Source organism: Brienomyrus brachyistius, chromosome 4 (assembly GCF_023856365.1).
Source record: "Brienomyrus brachyistius isolate T26 chromosome 4, BBRACH_0.4, whole genome shotgun sequence".
In the NCBI taxonomy this organism is placed as follows: domain Eukaryota; kingdom Metazoa; phylum Chordata; class Actinopteri; order Osteoglossiformes; family Mormyridae; genus Brienomyrus; species Brienomyrus brachyistius.
In genome coordinates, this window is record NC_064536.1 from 21161774 (window position 1) to 21182001 (window position 20228).

General features: G+C 50.4%; 1 protein-coding gene across 15 annotated transcripts in view; it reads left to right on the forward strand.

The window, feature by feature from the left end:
• Window positions 1-17501, forward strand: part of si:ch211-285f17.1 (sickle tail protein homolog) — a 120603-nt gene extending 103102 nt beyond the window's left edge. For all 15 annotated transcript variants that reach the window (XM_049012393.1, XM_049012390.1, XM_049012389.1 and 12 more), the window contains 13 exons: window positions 1080-1231; window positions 2646-2821; window positions 4493-4608; window positions 5839-5986; window positions 6905-7289; window positions 7610-7817; window positions 9144-9418; window positions 9741-9896; window positions 10564-10683; window positions 12409-12483; window positions 12787-14541; window positions 15032-15163; window positions 16000-17501. In XM_049012393.1, the coding sequence (XP_048868350.1) occupies window positions 1080-1231; window positions 2646-2821; window positions 4493-4608; window positions 5839-5986; window positions 6905-7289; window positions 7610-7817; window positions 9144-9418; window positions 9741-9896; window positions 10564-10683; window positions 12409-12483; window positions 12787-14541; window positions 15032-15163; window positions 16000-16476 (4175 nt within the window). In that variant the 3' untranslated portion in view covers window positions 16477-17501. The remainder of the gene's footprint in view (window positions 1-1079; window positions 1232-2645; window positions 2822-4492; window positions 4609-5838; window positions 5987-6904; window positions 7290-7609; window positions 7818-9143; window positions 9419-9740; window positions 9897-10563; window positions 10684-12408; window positions 12484-12786; window positions 14542-15031; window positions 15164-15999) is intronic.
• The last annotated feature ends 2727 nt before the right edge of the window (window positions 17502-20228 follow it).

Below are 20228 nucleotides of genomic sequence, written 5' to 3' on the forward strand. Positions count from 1 at the left end.
AAGGAGTGTCGCGAAGGAAATTGGATCGGCATTCGCGTCCCGGGCCGAGACGTGCCGGAATACCCGCAGATGTAGTTGGACCGGATTTTGGCTGGATTGAAAGGAGTTGGTGCCCCCCTCCCACCCCACCCTGCTGGCTCCTTTTCTGGGATTGTGTACCCGCCCCCCCCCCCCCCTTCCCAGTTCAGACACATTGGGTGGGAGTGTTGTGTGAGGGGGGTGGTTCGTCACAATGGTTGGCTTCGCAGCAGAGAGTAGTCAGGCTGGGGGGGGGAGTTACTCCCATTCACTGCCATGCATTCTTCACATTCCCCACCCCCCTCCCTGACGGGACAGTGACAGCCGTCTCAGTCCAGCTCGGTGTCCCCATTTGGGGACAATGATTCTGAAGTGTGTGGTGACACTGATGCCTTTTTGGGTGCAATTGCCAACAAAGAGCAATATGACATCCAGCATCAGTCAGCATCTGGCCAAGAACCTGTCAAACCCCAGAAACACTATTTACCACGAGCCTCTCCACTTTGCCCCGAGTGCCCCCCCCCCCCCCCCCCCCGGCCCAGAGCCGTGAGGAGGGGGGGACCCTCTGTCAGTCACTGCTGCAGAACAGTAAATGATGGCAAAGTCCCTCCACCCCACTCAGCTCAGAGAGGATGTGTCCTTGTTACTCTAAAGCTCTGCCCCCCCTTCCTAAAATCCCCTGAGGCCCTTATCAGGGGCTGTGCTGGACCTGCTCTGTGTGTGTGTGTGTGTGTGTGTGTGTGTGTGTGTGTGTGTGTGTGTGTGTGTGTGTGTGTGTGTGTGTGTATGTCTCCGCTCTGAATCCAGCCCAGCTGATAACTGCTCTCTGCATTTCAGATTTTAGTTCTTTTCTTCGGCGGGATTCTGCTTTTCGGCAGAGCGAAGGTCTCTCTGCGTGCAGAGCCCTTTAATTAATATTTACACTTCTCCCAAAGCTCATTTAGCCCACTTATGCCACTGGATTTAACAAACCTGTTTGTGTTTTTCTGCTGTTTGTGCTTGACTCAGGACATCTACTCTTTCAGGCACTTAGTTTCATCCACCCCCTTGTTTATCCGCAGCAGTGTCCCCAGTACACGGGGTCCAACTGGAGAGCACCCCTACTCCTCCCCCAACGCCATTAGACCACGCCTCTATTCAGCTCAGCCTGACCCATTTCAGATGCAATGTGACTGACCTCCGGCTGCAGCTGGACCAGATGCGGCAGATGCAGGTGAGGGCGCAGCTCCTTTCAGTGTCTGCAAACCTGCCTGTGCTCTCTGGCTCTTTCTGTCTTCCATTCTGTGCATCACTCTTTTCAGCTGGATGGATGTAGGCAGCTCAAGGGTACAACAGCAGGCCCTGGAGTTCCATGAATAGGGTTCCTGTGATGAGGGTTCCGTGACCAGGATTTCCGTGACGAGGGTTCCGTGAACAGGGTTTCCGTGACGAGGGTTCCGTGAACAGGGTTTCCGTGACGAGGGTTCCGTGAACAGGGTTTCCGTGACGAGGGTTCCGTGAACAGGGTTTCTGTGAGGAGGGTTCCGTGAACAGGGTTTCTGTGATGAGGGTTATATGGACAGAGTTTCCATGGTGAGGGGTTTCATCGCCAGGGATTCCGTGATGAAGTGTTTAGTGAACAAAGGCTCAGTGACAAGCGTTTCCATGACGCAGAGGTTCTGCAAGCAGGGCTCCCATGACAACAGCCTCCCATTTGCGCGGGCTGTCAAATGTTATCAGCGTTGCTGCACGTGTCAACTTTTGACAGGCCGTGTGTGCAGATCCACTTTGAGGGCGAGCTGGAGAGCACTGTCGAGTGAATGCTTCCCCAGTGCTGTTTGATCTTCACATGGACATGTCAGCATGCTTGTGAAACATGCTTACGGTGCTTTCCATGTCGCTGTTTATAATCTGGGGACATGTAGCAGTCCTGCTTGCCACCACTTGCTTGAGGTCCCTGAGGTTGGTCCTCTGCTGGTCACACACAGTAACTACACCCCAAAGTGACTTTTTTTTGCATGGGGCCACAGAAACAAACAGGTGCTTGGGAATTTGGGAATGTGTATTTCACATCCCCTTCTGATTGGCTGCTGTGTCATCCAGGCTCACGTTGTCTGAATACAAAGGGAATCTGAAAAGGGTTAGGGTTAGGGTGGGGGGTGCTGGGTTTGGATGAGGGGTATGGCTGTCTCTGGTAGAATGCGTCTCACACACACGTGTATTTCGGATAATAATGTCATTAACGGGGATAGACACTGCTTTGTGTGACTTTCCCTGCAAAAACTTTCTGCCACAATGTCACCCCTTTTATCTTTGCACGTAATCCATCAGGCTGTTCCTGGGTTAAGAATGCATGACTTACAGACAACTTGTACTTAAAACGAACTGCCATAAAGTCTATTATATTAAAAATCCAGGTTAAATACAATGGTTTGCAATATCGAACACACACATTGTGACACTCATGGTGAAAATATTGTGCGGCTTCAGCAGTCTGTCAGCTGTCTGTATGTACATTTACTTTCAGAAAGTAATTTTTATTACTTACCTATAAATACGAATTGGAGATAGGGATGTCCCTGCTGATTGTGTGTGTGTGTGTGTGTGTGTGTGTGTGTGTGTGTGTGCACACGCGTTCTTTCACACAGCTCCAGAACCAGGAGACCCTGCAGCTGATGCTGAAGGATGCAGAGCAGGAGATCGGCCACAAGGTGGCGGAGGCACTACAGCGGTTGGAGGATCCAGTGCAGAAGCAGAGGGCCCTGGTGGAGGAGGAGCGTCACAAGTATCTGGGCATGGAGGAGAAAGTGTTGACGCAACTGGGGTAGGTACTGGGTGTGGGTGGAGAGGGCAGGGGCACAGTTGGAGTAGGTACCTGAAGAGGGGGGTCACTGCTGGGGTAGGTACCTGGAGAAGGGGGGGCACTGCTGGTGTAGCTGCCTGATGGGGGGGGGCACTGCTGGGGTATATAAGCAGATTTTTGAGCAAAATCACCATTCTCGGTGCCCCCGATTGGTGAGTGAGTAAATGGTGTATGGCTTCTGTTCACTCTGGTAGCATGAGATAATTACCACTACTACACCCCCCCCCTCCCACCCGAGAATGACCTTCCACTGCAAACAGTGACCGATCTGTTTTTAGATCAGACGTTTAAGCAGCAAGGTCAGACTGTACATCCAGCAGACAGCGGTAAACATGATGAATATCGCACAGGAACCTGTCGGGGAGGGAGTAAAAGTCCGTGTTGGCATTGGTGTCTGGCCAGGAGCCTCGTCAGCTCTGTGGCGTCTGCTTAAAAGGCCTCAGGAGAAAAATCGTCAGGGAAGCCAAACTCAAACTATGGAGTGAAACCCCTGGAGTTCAGCATGACAGTTTTCTTTTTTTTCCAGCATAAACTAGAATAGGTATTTTCTGAAAGTTGTGATCTCATCTCCCAACAGTTAAGCTCAAAATTCTTCTGTGGATTAGGCATATTTTAAGTACTTAAGTGTAGATGTGTGTAGGTGCATGGGGGGTGGGGGGTCAAAGGTCAGATACGTTTGTCGGGATGCTGCAGGAGAGCGTCAAGCTTCGTTAGTTGGTTTAATGCTCACCGCACACCGAAAGTTTACCCCGTTAAACTGGTAAAACTTGGTTCCACTCTGTTAGTGACGAAATTGACACTCCCCCAGGGTGCAGGGTGGGGATGGTGTGTCAGTTGTGAAACAAAGGCTTTAGTTTAATCCTCTGCGGGCCTGTTCACGTTTCCACCTTCTGGTGGAGCACGTAATCTCAGGAGTTTTGCCTGGTGCCTGAGTTGGCACATCTGCCATTATGGTCCCAGAAGATCCAGGGAGTGATGGGAATTGTAGTTCAGTTAAATGTCTAGCTGAAAATGTAATAAAGTGGTACAGAGGTTTGGCTTGTCTTCAGCCTGTGTCTCGCCTATGGTTCACGGTCCCCAGCTGCACAGTAAATCTAACACCAGGACTGGAAGATGGCGAGGTTTCATCGTGCAGTTTCTATTTGCTATATTGCATGTAACATGTAGGACTGTGTGCTGTTAAAGGGAGATGGGCTTTTCTCTCACTAGGCTAGCAATTTGTCAAGTCTCACATCTGCAAGACACTCAAAGGTTAAAGCATAACGAAACAGATGCACTAACACTGCCCCCCAGTGTTTGTAATTAGGTACTACAGGTGCTGCTCATTCTTATCTCATTTAAAAAATTTTTGCCAGTATAAATGTTTTTGGAGGGGGTAAAGACACTAAACTGAAGTAAGTAGTTAAATTCGAGGTAATATTTGTTAAATGACACAATTTTTTCCCTGATTGAAGTAACAAGGGCCAGGGAGGAATCAGTTACATATAACTGAGATTTTTATTTACAATTTAAATTGCTACCAGTTCCCTGATCACATCAGCATAACTAAGGGAGGGCGTAAGGCATAGAGAAGCCCGTCTTCTGCTGTGAGGCCGGCCTGGTGACTGATCTGTGGCCCGCTCCGCTTTGCAGGGACCTGGAGGGGTACGTGGAGGGCCTGCAGAAAGATGGGGCCGTCACCCTCAAAGACGTGGAGGATGGAGCAGTGGGCCTCCAGAAGGTCAGCGAGGCCCTGGCGGCGCTCAGAGGTAAGCCGAGCAAAATCGGAGCCTGGTTGGCGGGTGAGGTGCGGTTTAATCACATTAATATGAATTCACAGCCGTAAACAAACCTTGGGCTGCATCCCCTGTATCTCACTAGTCTTCTGATATACTCTGTACTCTGCCCTGCACTCTGCTCTGTACTCTGCTCTGTACTCTGCTCTGTACTCTGCCCTGCTCTCTGCCCTGCTCTCTGCCCTGCTCTCTGCCCTGCACTCTGCCCTGCTCTCTGCCCTGCACTCTGCCCTGCTCTCTGCCCTGCTCTCTGCCCTGCTCTCTGCCCTGCACTCTGCCCAGTATTCTGCCCTGCTCTCTGCCCTGCACTCTGCCCTGCTCTCTGCCCTGCACTCTGCTCTCCACTCTGCCCAGTATTCTGCTCTGTACTCTGCCCTGCACTGTGCTCTGCACTCTGCCCTGCACTCTGCCCAGTATTCTGCCCTGCACTCTGCCCTGCTCTCTGCCCTGCTCTCTGCCCTGCTCTCTGCCCTGCTCTCTGCCCTGCACTCTGCTCTGCACTCTGCCCAGTATTCTGCTCTGTACTCTGCCCTGCACTGTGCTCTGTACTCTGCCCTGCACTGTGCTCTGTACTCTATACTCTGCCCTGCACTGTGCTCTGTACTCTGCCCTGCACTCTGCCCAGTAGTCTGCTCTGCACTCTGCCCAGTATTCTGCCCTGTACTCTGCTCTGTACTCTGCCCAGTATTCTGCCCTGCACTCTGCTCTGTACTCTGCTCTGTACTCTGCCCTGCACTGTGCTCTGCTCTCTGCCCTGCTCTCTGCCCTGCACTCTGCCCAATATTCTGCCCTGCTCTCTGCCCTGCTCTCTGCCCTGCTCTCTGCCCTGCACTCTGCCCAGTATTCTGCTCTGTACTCTGCCCTGCACTGTGCTCTGTACTCTGCCCTGCACTCTGCCCTGCATTCTGCCCAGTATTCTGCTCTGCACTCTGCCCAGTACTCTGCTCTGTACTCTGCCCAGTACTCTGCCCAGTACTCTGCCCAGTACTCTGCCCTGCACTCTGCCCTGCACTCTGCCCTGCACTCTATTTTCTCAAAGCTTCTGTGGGTCAGACACTCAGATTTTATTTGGAACGGTGGATAAGTCACAGGGCTGTTGTTGACAGGATGGGGGGAATGTTTTGGCGCCAGCTGGGATGTTTAGACCCAGTGTTGTTTTTTTTACTCCACCATTGGCATAATCATAACGGTCATGCTCCCCAGGAGAGTTCCCGGCCCTGCAGGCCAAGATGCGGGCAGTGCTGCGGGTGGAAGTGGAGGCGGTGCGCTTCCTGAAAGAGGAGCCCCACAAGCTGGACAGCATGCTGAAGAGGGTGAAGATCTTGACCACCATGCTGGGAGGCCTCCAGAGGTAAGGAGGTCCCTGCTGTTGGACCCTTGAACACAATCATAGGTCATGGACATTTCCTTTAGTGAAGCCATTGATACTGAGAAGCAGGCTGGTCACGTGGTGATGCTGGACCTGCTTGTCCTTCAGGGTTCGGCACTGAGGAGGTCTGCTTTAGGTGTCTTTCCCAAGACAGGTACAACAGTAGTGTCTCAATGGGAATCAGTCTCCTGCAGGGAGGGGGTCTGGCTTCTGGCTGTATTTAGGCTCTAGGTTGAGGGCACTGGGGGTGAAAATAAGCCTCGTAAGGTATCTATGTAGGCCTTGTTCTTCCCCCGTGGGTAGTTTTCATTCATTAGAGTGGTCTGTCCTCACCCCCCCCCCCCACCCCCACCACTTCTTCTGTCCAGTTTTACAAAGGATTATTAGATCAGCCTAGAGGTCATCAACCATGTGGTTGTTGGTTTGGGACTCAGGAGGGTTTTGCTGTTGTGCTACTGAGAAGGAGATTTAGCAGTTGAGCAAGCACTGGGTACAATGCAGTGGATTTTCTGAGATCGCATGCCAGTCCATTGCAGGTACATCGACACACACTACACGCTAATTAAAGATAATTCCATGCACAGACACTGTAGGAAGGATTCAAACCCACAACCCTGTTAAGCTCAAAATACTTCTGTGTATTTAGCACATTTTAAGCCCTTAAAGTCCTATCTCCCTAATGCTAGCGGAGAGAGAAAGTATTAAAAAGAAAAGATTAAAAGTTTCCGCACTTCCTCTCTGCAGTATTTTCTGGATCTGGGCACATGTACAGGTAGCATGAGGACAAGCATAGATGGCTGTAGTTTCCCATCAGCCAATCAGTGACCAGCGCGTTATCCACTGCGCTGTCTACTTAACCTGTATTGCAAAGATTGTCCCGCCTCCTTTCCTGCCACATAGGAACGGCACAGTGGAAGATCAGGAAGTCCCTGAGCCCAGGATGGAGCTGGAGACGGAGCCCCTGGAGGCAGATATCCCAGAGCTAGCCCGGGCACCACCTACCCTCCGGCCTGAAGGCCAGGGCTCTGCCATCCGCTCTGAGTTCATGTCTCCAGCCCCGCTGATCATCCACCAGACTCTGAGTTCACCTGTCCAGGGGCAACAGGCCCAGCAGTCCACTGCCCCTATGTGCCAGGCTAGCCCCCCTTCCACACCCGTAGGCCCGCCCACCCGGGAACGTCCCACCCCCATCCTGGAGCCGCCAGCTACCGACAGCAGGGCCCTCTTCATTGAGGAGATCCACACCAGGAGGGAGAAGAGCCAGCAGAGGGCCATGTCTATCGAGGTAGTCCCTAGACTGGGCCCTTCCCAGAGGTGTAACACGTCCCAGCATTTTTAACTTGTGTTGTTGACCTTTCACCCTATGAAGTATTTTAGCACATTTTGCATTTTAATGTGTCTAGCATTTTAGCTCATTTGGAATTTTATCATATTTACCATTTAATGTGTTTAGTCCTATTAGAGTTTCACTGAATTTCACATTCCAGGAAAATCTATCACATCTATAAAGTGAAAGTCAGCATAATGAATTAACACGGGGGAGAAGGAACTACGCCGAGCGCTGACACAAATCCCACATGACTCATCGCTGCTCATTCCCAACAGGCCGCGGAGCGTGACTGGGAGGAAAAGAGGCAGAACATGACCCACTACGATGGCAAGGACTTCGAGAAGGTCCTCCAGGAGGCTCAGGCCAACATGATGAAGGGCTTCCCCAGCATGGAGCTGACAAGTCAGGATGAGGCCTCTCCAGCGCCCTCTGCTGACCAGCCGAATGAGGTTGATGCCCAGGAAGTGGTGTGCCCTCCCTCAGGTGAGAGCTTGGACCCGCTTTAGAGCTGGTGCCTCAGCGAGTTTGTCTTCAGATCTGAGAGCACCAAGCCGAGTATGTTATATGAGCAGAAGACACTGTTTTCTAGATGTTTCTCAGGCAAGATGCTGCTCTTAGGTAGGCTGATGGCCACCATCAATGAGAGGATGACTCTGGTGATGAATGCAGACGTAACTGTACTGCTTTTCAGCAACAGCGGTCTACATTAAGGTTGCAAAGGGGTGGAAAAATTTCCAGAAACCTTCTGCACGCCATGGGAAGTTAAGCTGGAGAATTTGGGAAATATTCCAAGTTGGAAACTTTCCATGGGAATTAATGGGAATATATGGGAAGTTACCACAAATTCCCACAATTTTGCAACCCTAGTCTACGCAGAGAAAACACCCACATCCAAATATGCACAAATCTATATGAACTCCCTCTTATGCGTGACAGAGTGATTTACAGCTTTCTGTGTCACCTTCCCTGAATGACCTGGACCCTCACCTAGTGACAGGTGATCCTGATATACACGTGTGCAAAGATAACATGAGGAGTGGTGCACACAACCATAGTGTCCTAGCAGCCAGGAGGTGACCAGCGATCAGGATCTGAGCACATGTACAGGTGATATGAAGCCACTCAGTAAGCAGCAGGACTCCAAGTCGCGCCGGGAGACAGAGCCAGAATGTCGCCGTGAATCACGGCGGATTTAGGTGTAATTTATTCTGAGTTTGTTCGCTTGGGCCGTGTGCCTGTGGAATCCATTCCTCCCGTTAGCCTGAACCAGCTGTGAAAGGCTTCCCGGTTAGTTCAGAGAGATTTAGTTTCACAGAGCCTTACGGAGTACCCATCATCCCCGGAGTGCACATGCAGCGCGCTAAAACGGAGCGGGACTGGCTTTCCGAGAGCATAGCCAGTCACTGCAAATGTAGTCCCCAGTACACTGCTAACCCATGTCAGTCCATTCTGCATCGTTTGCCATGTCTATGGCAGTGAGTCGGTGATTTCCAGCAGCAGTTCTGGCACGATCTCAAGTTGACTGTTCAGGAAAGACACAAGGGAATCGGCCAGTTGCGGCATGTCGATGACATAACAGCCGCTAGCCGTCGGACACGTGTGTCATACCGAGATAACGCCACTCCTGTTCTCTGCCCGTTGGCCCTGGGTCACCTGGCAGGATCCATGTCATTTACTTCTCGCCCATCTAATCTGTGGCTCCATCCTTTTCCTACATCTGGCAAGGATCTCGGCTTAGCATACCTGGCAGGAATGGTTGGAGAGGTGGGACCTTATTGTGATTGGTTCCTTTACTGACAACGTATGCAGGTGTTCCACCACCAGAGGGCGTGCGGGAGCCCAGAACAGAGAAGCCAGCCAAGCAGAACCAAACTGGTAAGCCACTGAAACCCCCTACAGAGCCCAAACCTACCTTGGACAAGCTAAGCCAAGCCGTCACAGACAAGGTCGGCAAGCTGGGGGCAGAGAAAAAGTCCCCACCCCCCCCACCTCCAAGGAAGACCTACACACTGGGTTCAGGGATGACCACAGGGAGATCTGGCGAGGTCATCTTCACCGCGAGGAAGGAGTCCGTCACCGCGCAGGTGTGTGGTCTGCACAGACTGCTTTAATGTTCTGAGAATGTTTTCAGTGATTGGGTAAAATGTCCCCCCAAAACCATCCTTCTGTATATGTTCCTCCTAACACTAAAATGTTTATATTCTGTCAGTTGATGGCAGGGATTATGGTTATTGTACTGTGATTTAGTGACATTAGCAGCAGACATGGCCCATGGGATCAAAGGAGAATCTCAGCGGAATTTGTCTTCCATTTGTTAATTTTTACTGTGCAAAGTGCAGAAGCGGTTGGCCGGTGTGTTACGGTATAGAAGGTGCATACAGTCCTGCACTGTTTCCTGCCACTCAGGATGAGGATGAAGAGGCCACCTCCCCCCAGCGAAGCAAACCGAAGGTCAAGTCGCCCACGGAGAGCAAGCCCAAGCCACTAAGCCCGCCCCCTGTCACGGCATCCGGCGTGCGGGATGAGGAGGATGACGACAATAGGATCATGGCGGAACTGCAGGTACTGGGACCAGGGGGGATGCACTCAGAAAACTTGCCCACGCGTTTACACGGTGCCCAGTGGCCTCGGGTTCACATGCTATGACCCTGGCAAGGCCTCTACCTGTCATCCGGAGAGGCTGTCTGGAATGGGGCATGTCCTCAGCATCTGCTCGGTGACAGGGTCGCCGTCAAGCATCACGGCAAGTGCCGGACGCAATGGCGACGCTTGTTGCAGCTTCTTAAAGGGTCAGGCACGGACACCATCCCCACTAGGGGGCCCCAGAGACGTGGCCCCAGAGACGGATCCTTTGGCACCAGGCCACCCCTAGCCAGGCTGTTCCTGTTGGGAGGCACTTCAGTTCCACGGACCACTATTCGCCCCTGCTGGTGATACTGGTGAATTGCATCCTGGACCACATGACCGTATACAGATCCTTCCAACGGACTCCAGTTCCAAGCCACAGGAGTCCACCAAGGTCTATGTGTGCAGCAACCACGTGGATCAACGTCAAACGTCCTGAGCTTGAAATGCTTCACGCACAGATGCTGACTTCTAGCACGACGCATACCTTATGTTGTCAATGTATTAATTGCTTAATTAGGGACAAAGGGGCTGCCCACGGTTCGCATGGGTATGTCCACGACCAAGCGGCCCGTAAACGCCAACTGCGTCTTGACCCCCTCAGGTCTTCCAGAAGTGCACGTTCAAGGACGTAGAGGCCAAGTGTTTTGTGGAGCATGCTCGCGTCGAGACCCAGGTCCGAGAGATCCGACCCGGGGCCATGGTATCACCCAGAGACCGCAAGGTAACGAATGTGGCGACGACCCGCCTGCTGCCTCTGCTGCTGCTGAGCTCCTGGCTTGACCTCTGGCTCCCCCTGTTGGCCATGACTTTAATGACAGCTCTGTACTCATACCTCTGCTGCCTGGCCGCCAGCTAACATCCTTAACGGCTCGAGGGATCTCCTGACACTCCCAATATTTTCCCTGCCTGTTTTATTTATTTTTTTTATTCCTTCCCTTCGATCCTTGGACTTCTTCGGAATTCCTGCTTTGACTCGTTTCCTCCGAAATCTATGGCACGTTTTGGATGGGGAGAGTGATGTCTTAACCATGTGACCACTGGCTGCATATTAATAAACGGCTCCAGACTGAATCAGTCCAGACTGACTTCTCTGCATCATGTGCAAATCGCACTTCACCTGCTTGCTCTGTGGCTCGTGTGCTGGGTCCTAACTGCCTCTATATGATTCTTCTGAGAGTCCAAATGAGTTAATTAAGAGCTTAATTTCTTGCCCGTTGCCTGAATAAAGTACCATTTCAATTAACACCCCCCCCCAGAGTTTCCCACATGTACTTTAATTATGAACCACGTTCAGTCCTAATCTGAAATTAACAGTCTTCATTAATGTAATATTTTTGTTTAAATTGACAGTTTGAGGTTGGATCTTCTTGGCCTTAGATCCATAGAACTGGACTTGCTGTTTTAGTGGATTCTTTCCCCACAGAGTGCCCTTGTCCATCTCAACCACCATATTGGACCATCAGCTGATTCCCTTTGGCCTCCTCCTTAACCGGCTAACCTGATTCTCCTCATCATCCTCCTCCTCAAAATCTCTTGGTTTTCTGGCCTTTTCTTCTTGGGCGACTTTCTCACATCTATGGTTGGGGAAAGATAAAGCTGACTTTTGTAATTGTATTTCCAAATTATCTTCCTTACCTCTGCCGCCTTCGTTTTCCACATTGTACTAAAATGTGTTCTGTAGGCTCGAAATCTGCGGTTGTCAAGCTATGGTATGCTTATCACTCGTGGTACGAGAGCTCCTCTTAGTGGTGTGCAAAGGTATCTCCTTTCATGTTGGTCAAAATGTTGGTCCATATTTTTTGTGGTATATGGTTCTCAACCCCATTCAACAGAGAGCAAAACTGAAAATCAGAATCAGAAGTCATCCACTCTTGTCTCTGGACTTAATTACCCTCTGTATCTGGTTATTTATTCTCGCTGCTGTAAGGCGTGATCTCTGGCTTGCTTTCCAGTGCTGGGCATAGTTCATGAGTGACCATCTTTTAAGAGGCTTTCACATCTGCGGTTCAATCCCTCCTTTTGAGAGGTCTGGAGGCTCCAGATTCCAGGCTTGTTAAGCTGCTGTTATGGGTTTGTTAATGAGCTTATTAATTCCCGCTGGCTCCATAGGGTAGACAGCGGAGCTTTAACGGGTCTGCCTCTAAATCACTAAATACACACAACTAAAGAACTCACACGGGACATGTGGGGCACCCCCTAGCCCGTCTCGCTAAAACAGCACGGCAAATTAATGCTTGCAGTGTGGCAATACGCCGTCTGATTGGCGGTTGGCTTCTCACGCTGCTTTGCCTACTAAAAATGTAAAAAACGAGCTGATGTGTGTGAGTGCGAGAGTCCATGCGTTAAACGCTGTTAGATTGCCTGACGAGGCCGCAAAAGGCCCTGGGCCGCCACAGACAGCCTTGCTGTAATGTTGTCCCTTCCCCCCCTTCGTAACCTGTCCTAGCAGAAATCTGGGGGTCGACCCGACGACCGGGAGGCAGACGAGAACGGGAGCGGCCTGGTCCGCCAGGGCCCGGGGGTACGTGACGTGATGCATGACGGGTTTCTATGACGACCGCTCGATCGATAACATGTAAATCTCTGATAAATTATCCATCAACCCTGGCCCGATTTCTTTGGTCAGCCTGATTTACATAAAGATCTTTAATTGCTGTGTTAGAGTATGTTGCTCCAGTCCACATGGAGGGTAATTAGGATTTGGAGCACCCCCCCCCCCCATGCCACGGGAAGGGTCGGCGTGGCGTGAGCCTGGTAGGTGAGCGCGTGTCACCCCCTGGATGTTAGCGCGCGGCTTATTCGCTGTGTCTCCCTACATCCGTAGGTCATATATTACGTCACGGGGCAGATTACCAAAGAGCAGCCGGCCGACGCCACGGAAGAGCGGAAGGAGGGCAGAAGCTCCGGCGCCGGCCCCTCACAGGTTGCACATGTCAATGCTTTTGACGTTTCCCCAAGGCAGCAGGAGGGTGGCGCCGATGAGCCGCCTGCCCCCCGCTGCCCGCTGGAGGATGGCCCAGCCAGCCCACCTATGGTCATAACTGCAACCACAGAGTCCCCAGATGGGGGCCATGGGAGAGAGGACTCGGGGTCACATGAGCTACCTCTGGGTGGAGGGACGATGGAGACACTGCGAGGTAGCGGTCGGAATGAGGCCACACCTTCCACCTTCCCTGTGGAAAGGTCTATAGGCCCAGAGGTTGTAGGATCAAACATCTCTGTGAATTGGGTGATGCATTCTACAGCCCCAGCAGTCATACCTCCAACCATCCTAGTGGATAAGGTTGTATCCTATACAAGTCCTGAGGTCGTACCTTCGACCATCTCAGTGGAAAGGGTGGTGCCATCTATTGGTCCAGAGGTGATACCTTCTACCATCATGGTGGATAGGTCTCTGCCCTCTACAGGCCCTGAGGTTGTATCCCCAAACATCCCGGTGGATCGTGCGGTGCCTAGCAGAGTCCCAGAGGTTGTAGCTCCACCCATTGTAGTGGAAAGGGCTGTATCCTCTACAGGCGCAGACATCGCACCTCGAACCAGTGGCTCGCGTGAGTTCACAGAGGAAGATTTCAGTGACGCCACCCTGAGCCCGGACCTCCCTGGAGATGAGGGACCACCCCCACCGGACAACATTGCCTTCATGATAACCGACAGCAAGGTGCAAGCCCTGTCCTGCAGGGAGTACCAGAAGATTGTGAGCACCAGGGCTGGGCAAGTGCAGACGGTGAAGGTAGACAGCGACCAGGAGGTGACCTCTCAGGAGGACGGCTTTGACGCCAAACCGGTCATCATCATCTTTGATGAACCCATGGACATCCGCTCGGCCTACAAGAGGCTCTCCACTATATTCGAGTGCGAGGAGGAGCTGGAGAGGATGCTCTCTGAGGAGACTATCGACGAGGAGAATGAGGACGAGCCCAAAATGGACAGCGGAGGCCAGCAGGTAAAACTCGGAAACGATGCGGTGGGTAGAACTGCGGACGGGGTTGACGGCCAGAGAGGCCGTGGCACTTTGCAGCCCGGGGCACGAGAGTGCATCACGCCGGGGAGGGGTGAGGGGGAGCGGGGTGAGGGTAAGCAGGAGACCAAGAAGAAGTTCAGGTTCAAATTCCCTAAGAAGCGGCTGGCGGCTCTGAGCCAGGCCATCCGCACGGGCACGAAGACGGGCAAGAAGACGCTACAGGTGGTGGTGTACGAGGAAGAGGAGGAGGCTGACGGCACCATCAAGCAGCACAAGGAAGCCAAGTGCATTGAGATCGGCCACTCCAAAGACCCACCCGAGCCACCGCCCAAATGTCGGACAGACGACATCCGCAAGAGCACCTACAGGACACTGGACAGCTTGGAGCAAACCATCAAGCAGCTAGAGACCACCATCAGCGAGATGGGACCCAGGTCTTCGGAAGAGCCTGCCGACTCCCTGACCAGGGTCGGTGACCCCCTGGCCAGGGAGGAGGAGGCTCCCTCGCCACATCCAGTCAAGCCGGTCCCCAAGGCTCGTAAGAGCCTGACCCGTAAGAAGAACAAACCAGCTCTACTTCCCCGGCCTGGCACTGCCACAGTGCCCACCAGCCAACAGGTGTCCTCCTAGCTTCTCCGGCTTTGCACTGGTGGCTTGGTTCATCTTTGGGTGCTCTCGCCCCCCCCCCCCCCCCCACTTTCCTAACAGCTGATTCTAAACCGAATGTATTTCAAGGTGCTGGAAATCGCTGGGAGACTCTAACTGGCTGTTTATTTACAATGATATTACTGAACCTCCTGCCTCCTTTTTTTGCATTTCACTCTTAAAAATGCTGAACTGGGTTCAAAGAAAAAAAAATTCTGGGGTTCATTCTGCCATTTTTAATTATTTCTCTCATTTAGCTGAAATCAGGTGCATGGGAATCACCTCTGGGTCACGGTCTGCATGCGGTCCGGTCCTATCCCATAATGGTCCAGTGTCTGGTGCGAGCTGTGCTCTGTCCTCGTTGCCCTGTCTTACCTGCTGCCTCCAATATGGTTTCTCTTTTTTTTTTTTTTTTTTTTCCTATCCCTTCCACCTTCCCCACCCTCCGTCTGAAACCCCGCAGAGTGCCAACCCCGCCTCTTCGACTAGTCGGATGCCGGTGCCCATTTCTGCCAAGCCCAGGCAGCCAGCAGGGGGTGCTGAGAAAACAGGAAAGCAGGCAAACCTCCAGGATCCACACAGGCAGTTCCGACAGGTAGTTTTGCTGTAGGCCGGGCTGGGGGGTGGGGGTGGGCCTTCCACTCTCCAGAGGATTGCGATGGAGAGGCAGTAAGACTCATAAAACATGCACAGAGGGAGAGAGAGAAAGAGAGAGAGAGAGGGACCGTGAAGAGTAGAGCTGTGAGTTTGTTGTGTCATGGGGGGGGGTTGCCCCCCTGCCTGTATCGCTCGGATGGCATGCCCCCCTGGTGCCTGGCTGCTACCTCTTACATGCCATCCGCTTTTGCATGCCTATGCCGTCCAGTGCTTCTCACGCGGTCAACTGGGACAACAACGGGAACAGGCAGGAAATTACGTCATAATGACTTCCGCACCCACCTAACACCCACTGCCCCAGCTACTGAATACATACCGTTCTGTAACACCTCCCATCCCCACCATTCGGGGTGCCCAGTGCACCCCACCCCCCACAAAACTGATATGCCCCTACTAAAATACTAACCCATATACCCCCCTCCTGCCCTTGTCCCACCCCTAATTTCCCGGTGTGGGCATGGCACTCTACAGTTGCCGCCACCTCAGTGCTTCTCTCTACCTCCTGTCCCCACTCTCTGACTTACTGACTCTCCTCTTTTACCCTCTTCGGCGTCCCCACCCGCCAGAAACTTCCATAAACTCATAGATGATGACAGATAGCTTAGCACCCTTAGCTTATCTTTTGTCAGCCCAGTTTTGTTTCACTTGTAAATAGCCTCGGTCCTTTAGCGGTACGTCGTGTTGTTTACCTTTTGTTTGTACACATCTTTTACATTTGTTTTCTCTTCCCTCTTTCGTTTGACAAACCGTGTGTCCTGGCATCTTTGTTTGCAGGCAAATGGAACGGCTAAGAAAGCTGGTGGGGATATAAAAACGTCACCCCCAACTTTACCTGCTTCTAAGATCCCAGCATTTTGTCCTAGTTCTGGAAAAATCTCAAGTCAGCCCACTTCTAACTCAGATACTACTAACCCCCTTAGTCCCACCACCTCCCCCTCTCAGCCCTCCCCCAAATCTTCAATCCCCTCCCCCCACAGCTCCCGCCCCACCCCCTGCAACATCCCCTCGCTCTCTAATGGCTCGCTCAAGCCCACTAGCCCCGCCCACAGTGGTAAAAGTCACCCCACATCCTTTTCGACCCAGACCCAAAATAGCCGGCCCTCCCCTTCCTCCCCCCTCTCACCCACCTCCCTTAGTCACAGTGGGAAGAGCATCCGAACCATACATACACCGAGCTTTACCAGCCACAAGCCGCTCAACGGGAAATACGCCGTCCCGCCTGCCTCAGCCGCCTCCAAGGACGCATCGTGATTGGCTCGGTTAATGTCAAGGGGCGGAACCGCATTCTGTCTCCATTGCTCATTGGCCTCTCTGATTTGGTTTGCCGGCATTCCCATCTCTCATGCGTCATGCAGCTTGGTGTCCTCTCTAGTCTGCTTCGGGTCCATCGCTTGTGGGGTGCAGTGGGTCGGGGGCTCCTTTAGCTCTGGGGGCTTTCAGTAGCGCTTTTCGCTGTTCTACGTTTGACAATGCGATACTTATTATTTGAAGCATGGGAAGCGGACGAGCATACCTGTTCCGAGGTTTAACCCGAATGAAAATGTGTAAAATGGAGAGGAAATGGTTTATTTTTTTGAAAAACTGGATGAATATAGTATATTTTGATCTAATATTAGTTTTTTATGTTGCCAAGAACTGAAAGACTAACCGACAGTTGTACCTTTCTAGATTAGCTACGATCACGGTGTGAGATGAACGCTGTGTAGCGGATAACTGCCCTCTGTGTTTTGGATCCCGCCTGCTACCGGTTTGTCAGTTTAGTGAACCCAGGCGCTGGGTTATATTAGGTCAAAGTCCTCCGTCTTTGCTAGTTACCGTGCCTATCTGCCTACGGTGTTTGTACTTTCATTTTTGGGCTTAGAATTGCCGATTTGGAAACACTGTGTGGGGAGTTTTTTGTGTAAAACAGGCCCAGTATAACTCCCCAAAAATAGCATCACTGACATGTGTGCTCTTTAATTTAATAGTTATCGATGTTTAAATGTATACTGAGTAATAGTAACTACTTACTACCCGTGTATATATAAACTGGTGCATCAAGAAGCATAGTATACTTTTGTTAACGTACCAAAGTTTCTTTCTTAGCATGCTTTTCTGATACGATAGGAGAGCGATCCGATGCCATTGTAAAAGAACACGTCTGTTTGCACAGAGAGACTTTTTGTAAATATTTGGTTTCCCTTTCATTTTGTAAAGCTTCAAGCCATAACGCTCGAAAGCGCCACAATGACGGAAGAGTTACGATATTAAAGGAAATAAAGGACAGCATCCTCTTGTTTGCTTGGTCATTTTATATGTCTCTGGTGGTTTGCTTTATGTTAAAAATCCTCTGGATTGTAACGAGAAAATTATTATTCACTGAAGTAGTCGGGACAGTAAAATTAGCGAAGGATCATTAAAGATTACTATGGCGAGAGGAAATGACAGTGAATTCCTCTTTTAAGTGACAAATTTTTCTGGTTAAAACCATAAAGTAATAATTCGGGTGATATAATGATTATTTAAACCGTATAATGTATTATATTAATTGCTATATTTTCATAACGTGACGGCGCTCTGTGTATGTGGGTACGTATCGTTAACATAGCGAGAGTTTGGCCGTCCGTCCAGAAAAGAAGGATGTCACAAACAGGGCGCTGCACTTCCCGTCCATGTCCAGAAGATGGCAGTCAAATCCTGTAAATGACACCGCTTTAATTTTCACTTCGTAGGAAATACTTTCATACAAAGTGACAAACATGGCTGAAACCTTTACTTATCTAAAACGATAACTGAAAGAAACAAAGTTTCTGCATTTGAAAAAGTCTAGTCTACTGCAACTCAACAGCAAAGATCAAAATATTTTCTATTTTTCAATTATTAATGTCATTGCTTATCATAAAATTAAATTTCTATACATATGCCTGGCCAAAATCCGGTATTAATCGTTTTACATTAGGTTAGCATTGATAACTCACCCCCCCCACACACACACAGTCCAAAATTAGGTGTGACTGTGTGTGTGAATGGTGTGTGTGACTGTGCGTGTGTGAATGGTGTGTGTGACTGTGTGTGTGTGTGTGTGTGTGAATGGTGTGTGTGCCTTTATCCTTGATTCCCTGCCTGTAGTGTTCGGGATTGAGTCCAGACACCCATGACCTTTCATAGAACAAGTGGGTTTTGAAAATGGGTGAATCTTCCATTTGTGATTATGGTCACATGTTGGTCTGAAATATACTGGCATCCAATAAGGATGATGGGCCTGTGGCTCCACCCCTTTGATCGTCACAGATGTGGCAGCTCATTGGGCACCGTGTGACCCATTACAGGTACAGTACCTCAGGTGGTGGGGTCATCTCTTAACTAACAATCGGTTCTTACACCATAATATTATATATGCTATATAAAATACATAATCTTGTTTTCTAAACTCAATTCAATTTAAACTGCTCAATCGTATTGTATTTTTGAGAACTCATCAAGGGACTAATTCTACAGATCATTTGCCTGTTGTTCCTAGAATTTCATATATAGAAATCGATAACATTTGAAGAACATTATTGAACACATCCTCCATTTTCCATTTAATTAGGTGACATGACAAAGCCAAACTGTGAGAAGCAGTAATCTATACTAAATGGTAATGAGTTATTTAACTGCTTGGGGAGGTGCTGTAATAGTACCCATGCCTTGCTAAATGCCGTTCGAATGTCAGGATTTAACCCTCCTCCTCCCTCTCTGAAGTTCTGCAGGTTTTAGATCTGGCCACACATTTTTTCATGTAGTTATGTGACTCGGGCTGGTAGAAGCGCGTTGTCCCCATGTTGAAAATTTGACCAGGTAGCCAACAACTTATGCATGAATCTGAACCCTCATTACACCCCCACACACATACGTATATCCAAGGACACCCCAGCCCAAGACCAGAGGTCGAAACGTTGAACACCTAGTAGCTCCTGTGTGGAAGAAGGTGGACTGTACTCTCGATTGTGAGGTCTTGGATGCAAGGTGTAACTACAAGAATGCATGGAGCATGCAAACGCTTCCGAACACAGAAAGATGACAATGGAGGAAGTCAGCCAAGTGAGCATTTATAATGAGCGCAAGTATGCACATAGGTAATCCGGTTAACAGATCCGTAAATCCAATTAAAATTCCATGGCATGACTGAATGATGCCACAGTCTTTGCCAAAACCAAAAATTTAGGGGACGATTGAGACATAACTACCCCTGAAGGTGGTCTCTACCATATTGGATGCCACCTCCTGTGTTCCAATTATGGTCTACAAAGTTCTAGAATGACGAGTAGTGAGGATATGGATGTCGAAGTTAACTGAAAATATCGAATTATGAAGACAAAATGCAAAAGTCTGTATAAAATACCTGATATGTTCTACAAAGGCCACATCTGTCGGTACAAGATCACAGAAGGGAATTGTTTTACCCTGGAGTAATGTCCTTAAGCTGATATGCTGCAGTTGAAGTGCCATCATTTGGCACTAGGGGGCAGTGCTATGAAGCATGACATATTGATTCCTGCCCATCTGAGTTGACGTAGTGCTATGGCCAACTCATAGATTGCTGCCAGCAATTGTGAGGAAGGACCCCAGAGATCTGGCTGTCCTCTGAGCCAAAAATAAAATTCCCAATCAAAAGGGATCATTTCCTTGCGAGGTGATTTGAACTTGGTAATTAAGAGCTGTCTTCATCAAGCCTGAGACTGACAGCTCCTGGTGGATATTTTAGCTGAGGATGTGTAACATGCAGAACTAGACGGATACCTGGGCTGAATTCACCAGAACGCACAAGTGGATCCACCAATGGTCCCAGTCTTCCGGGACCGTGAGAAGGTTGTCAACAAGAGAGACACGCGACTGAGCTCAACTGTTCAACCAGGTAAAATCACCGCCATGTGAAAGAGTCGCAGCCTTCCTCCGAGTGCCACCGTGTGAGATAATTTAGATGTTAAAACCACCAGGCACATGTGGAAGGGAGCTTGGGGAGACCGTGAGCTTTGGCAGGA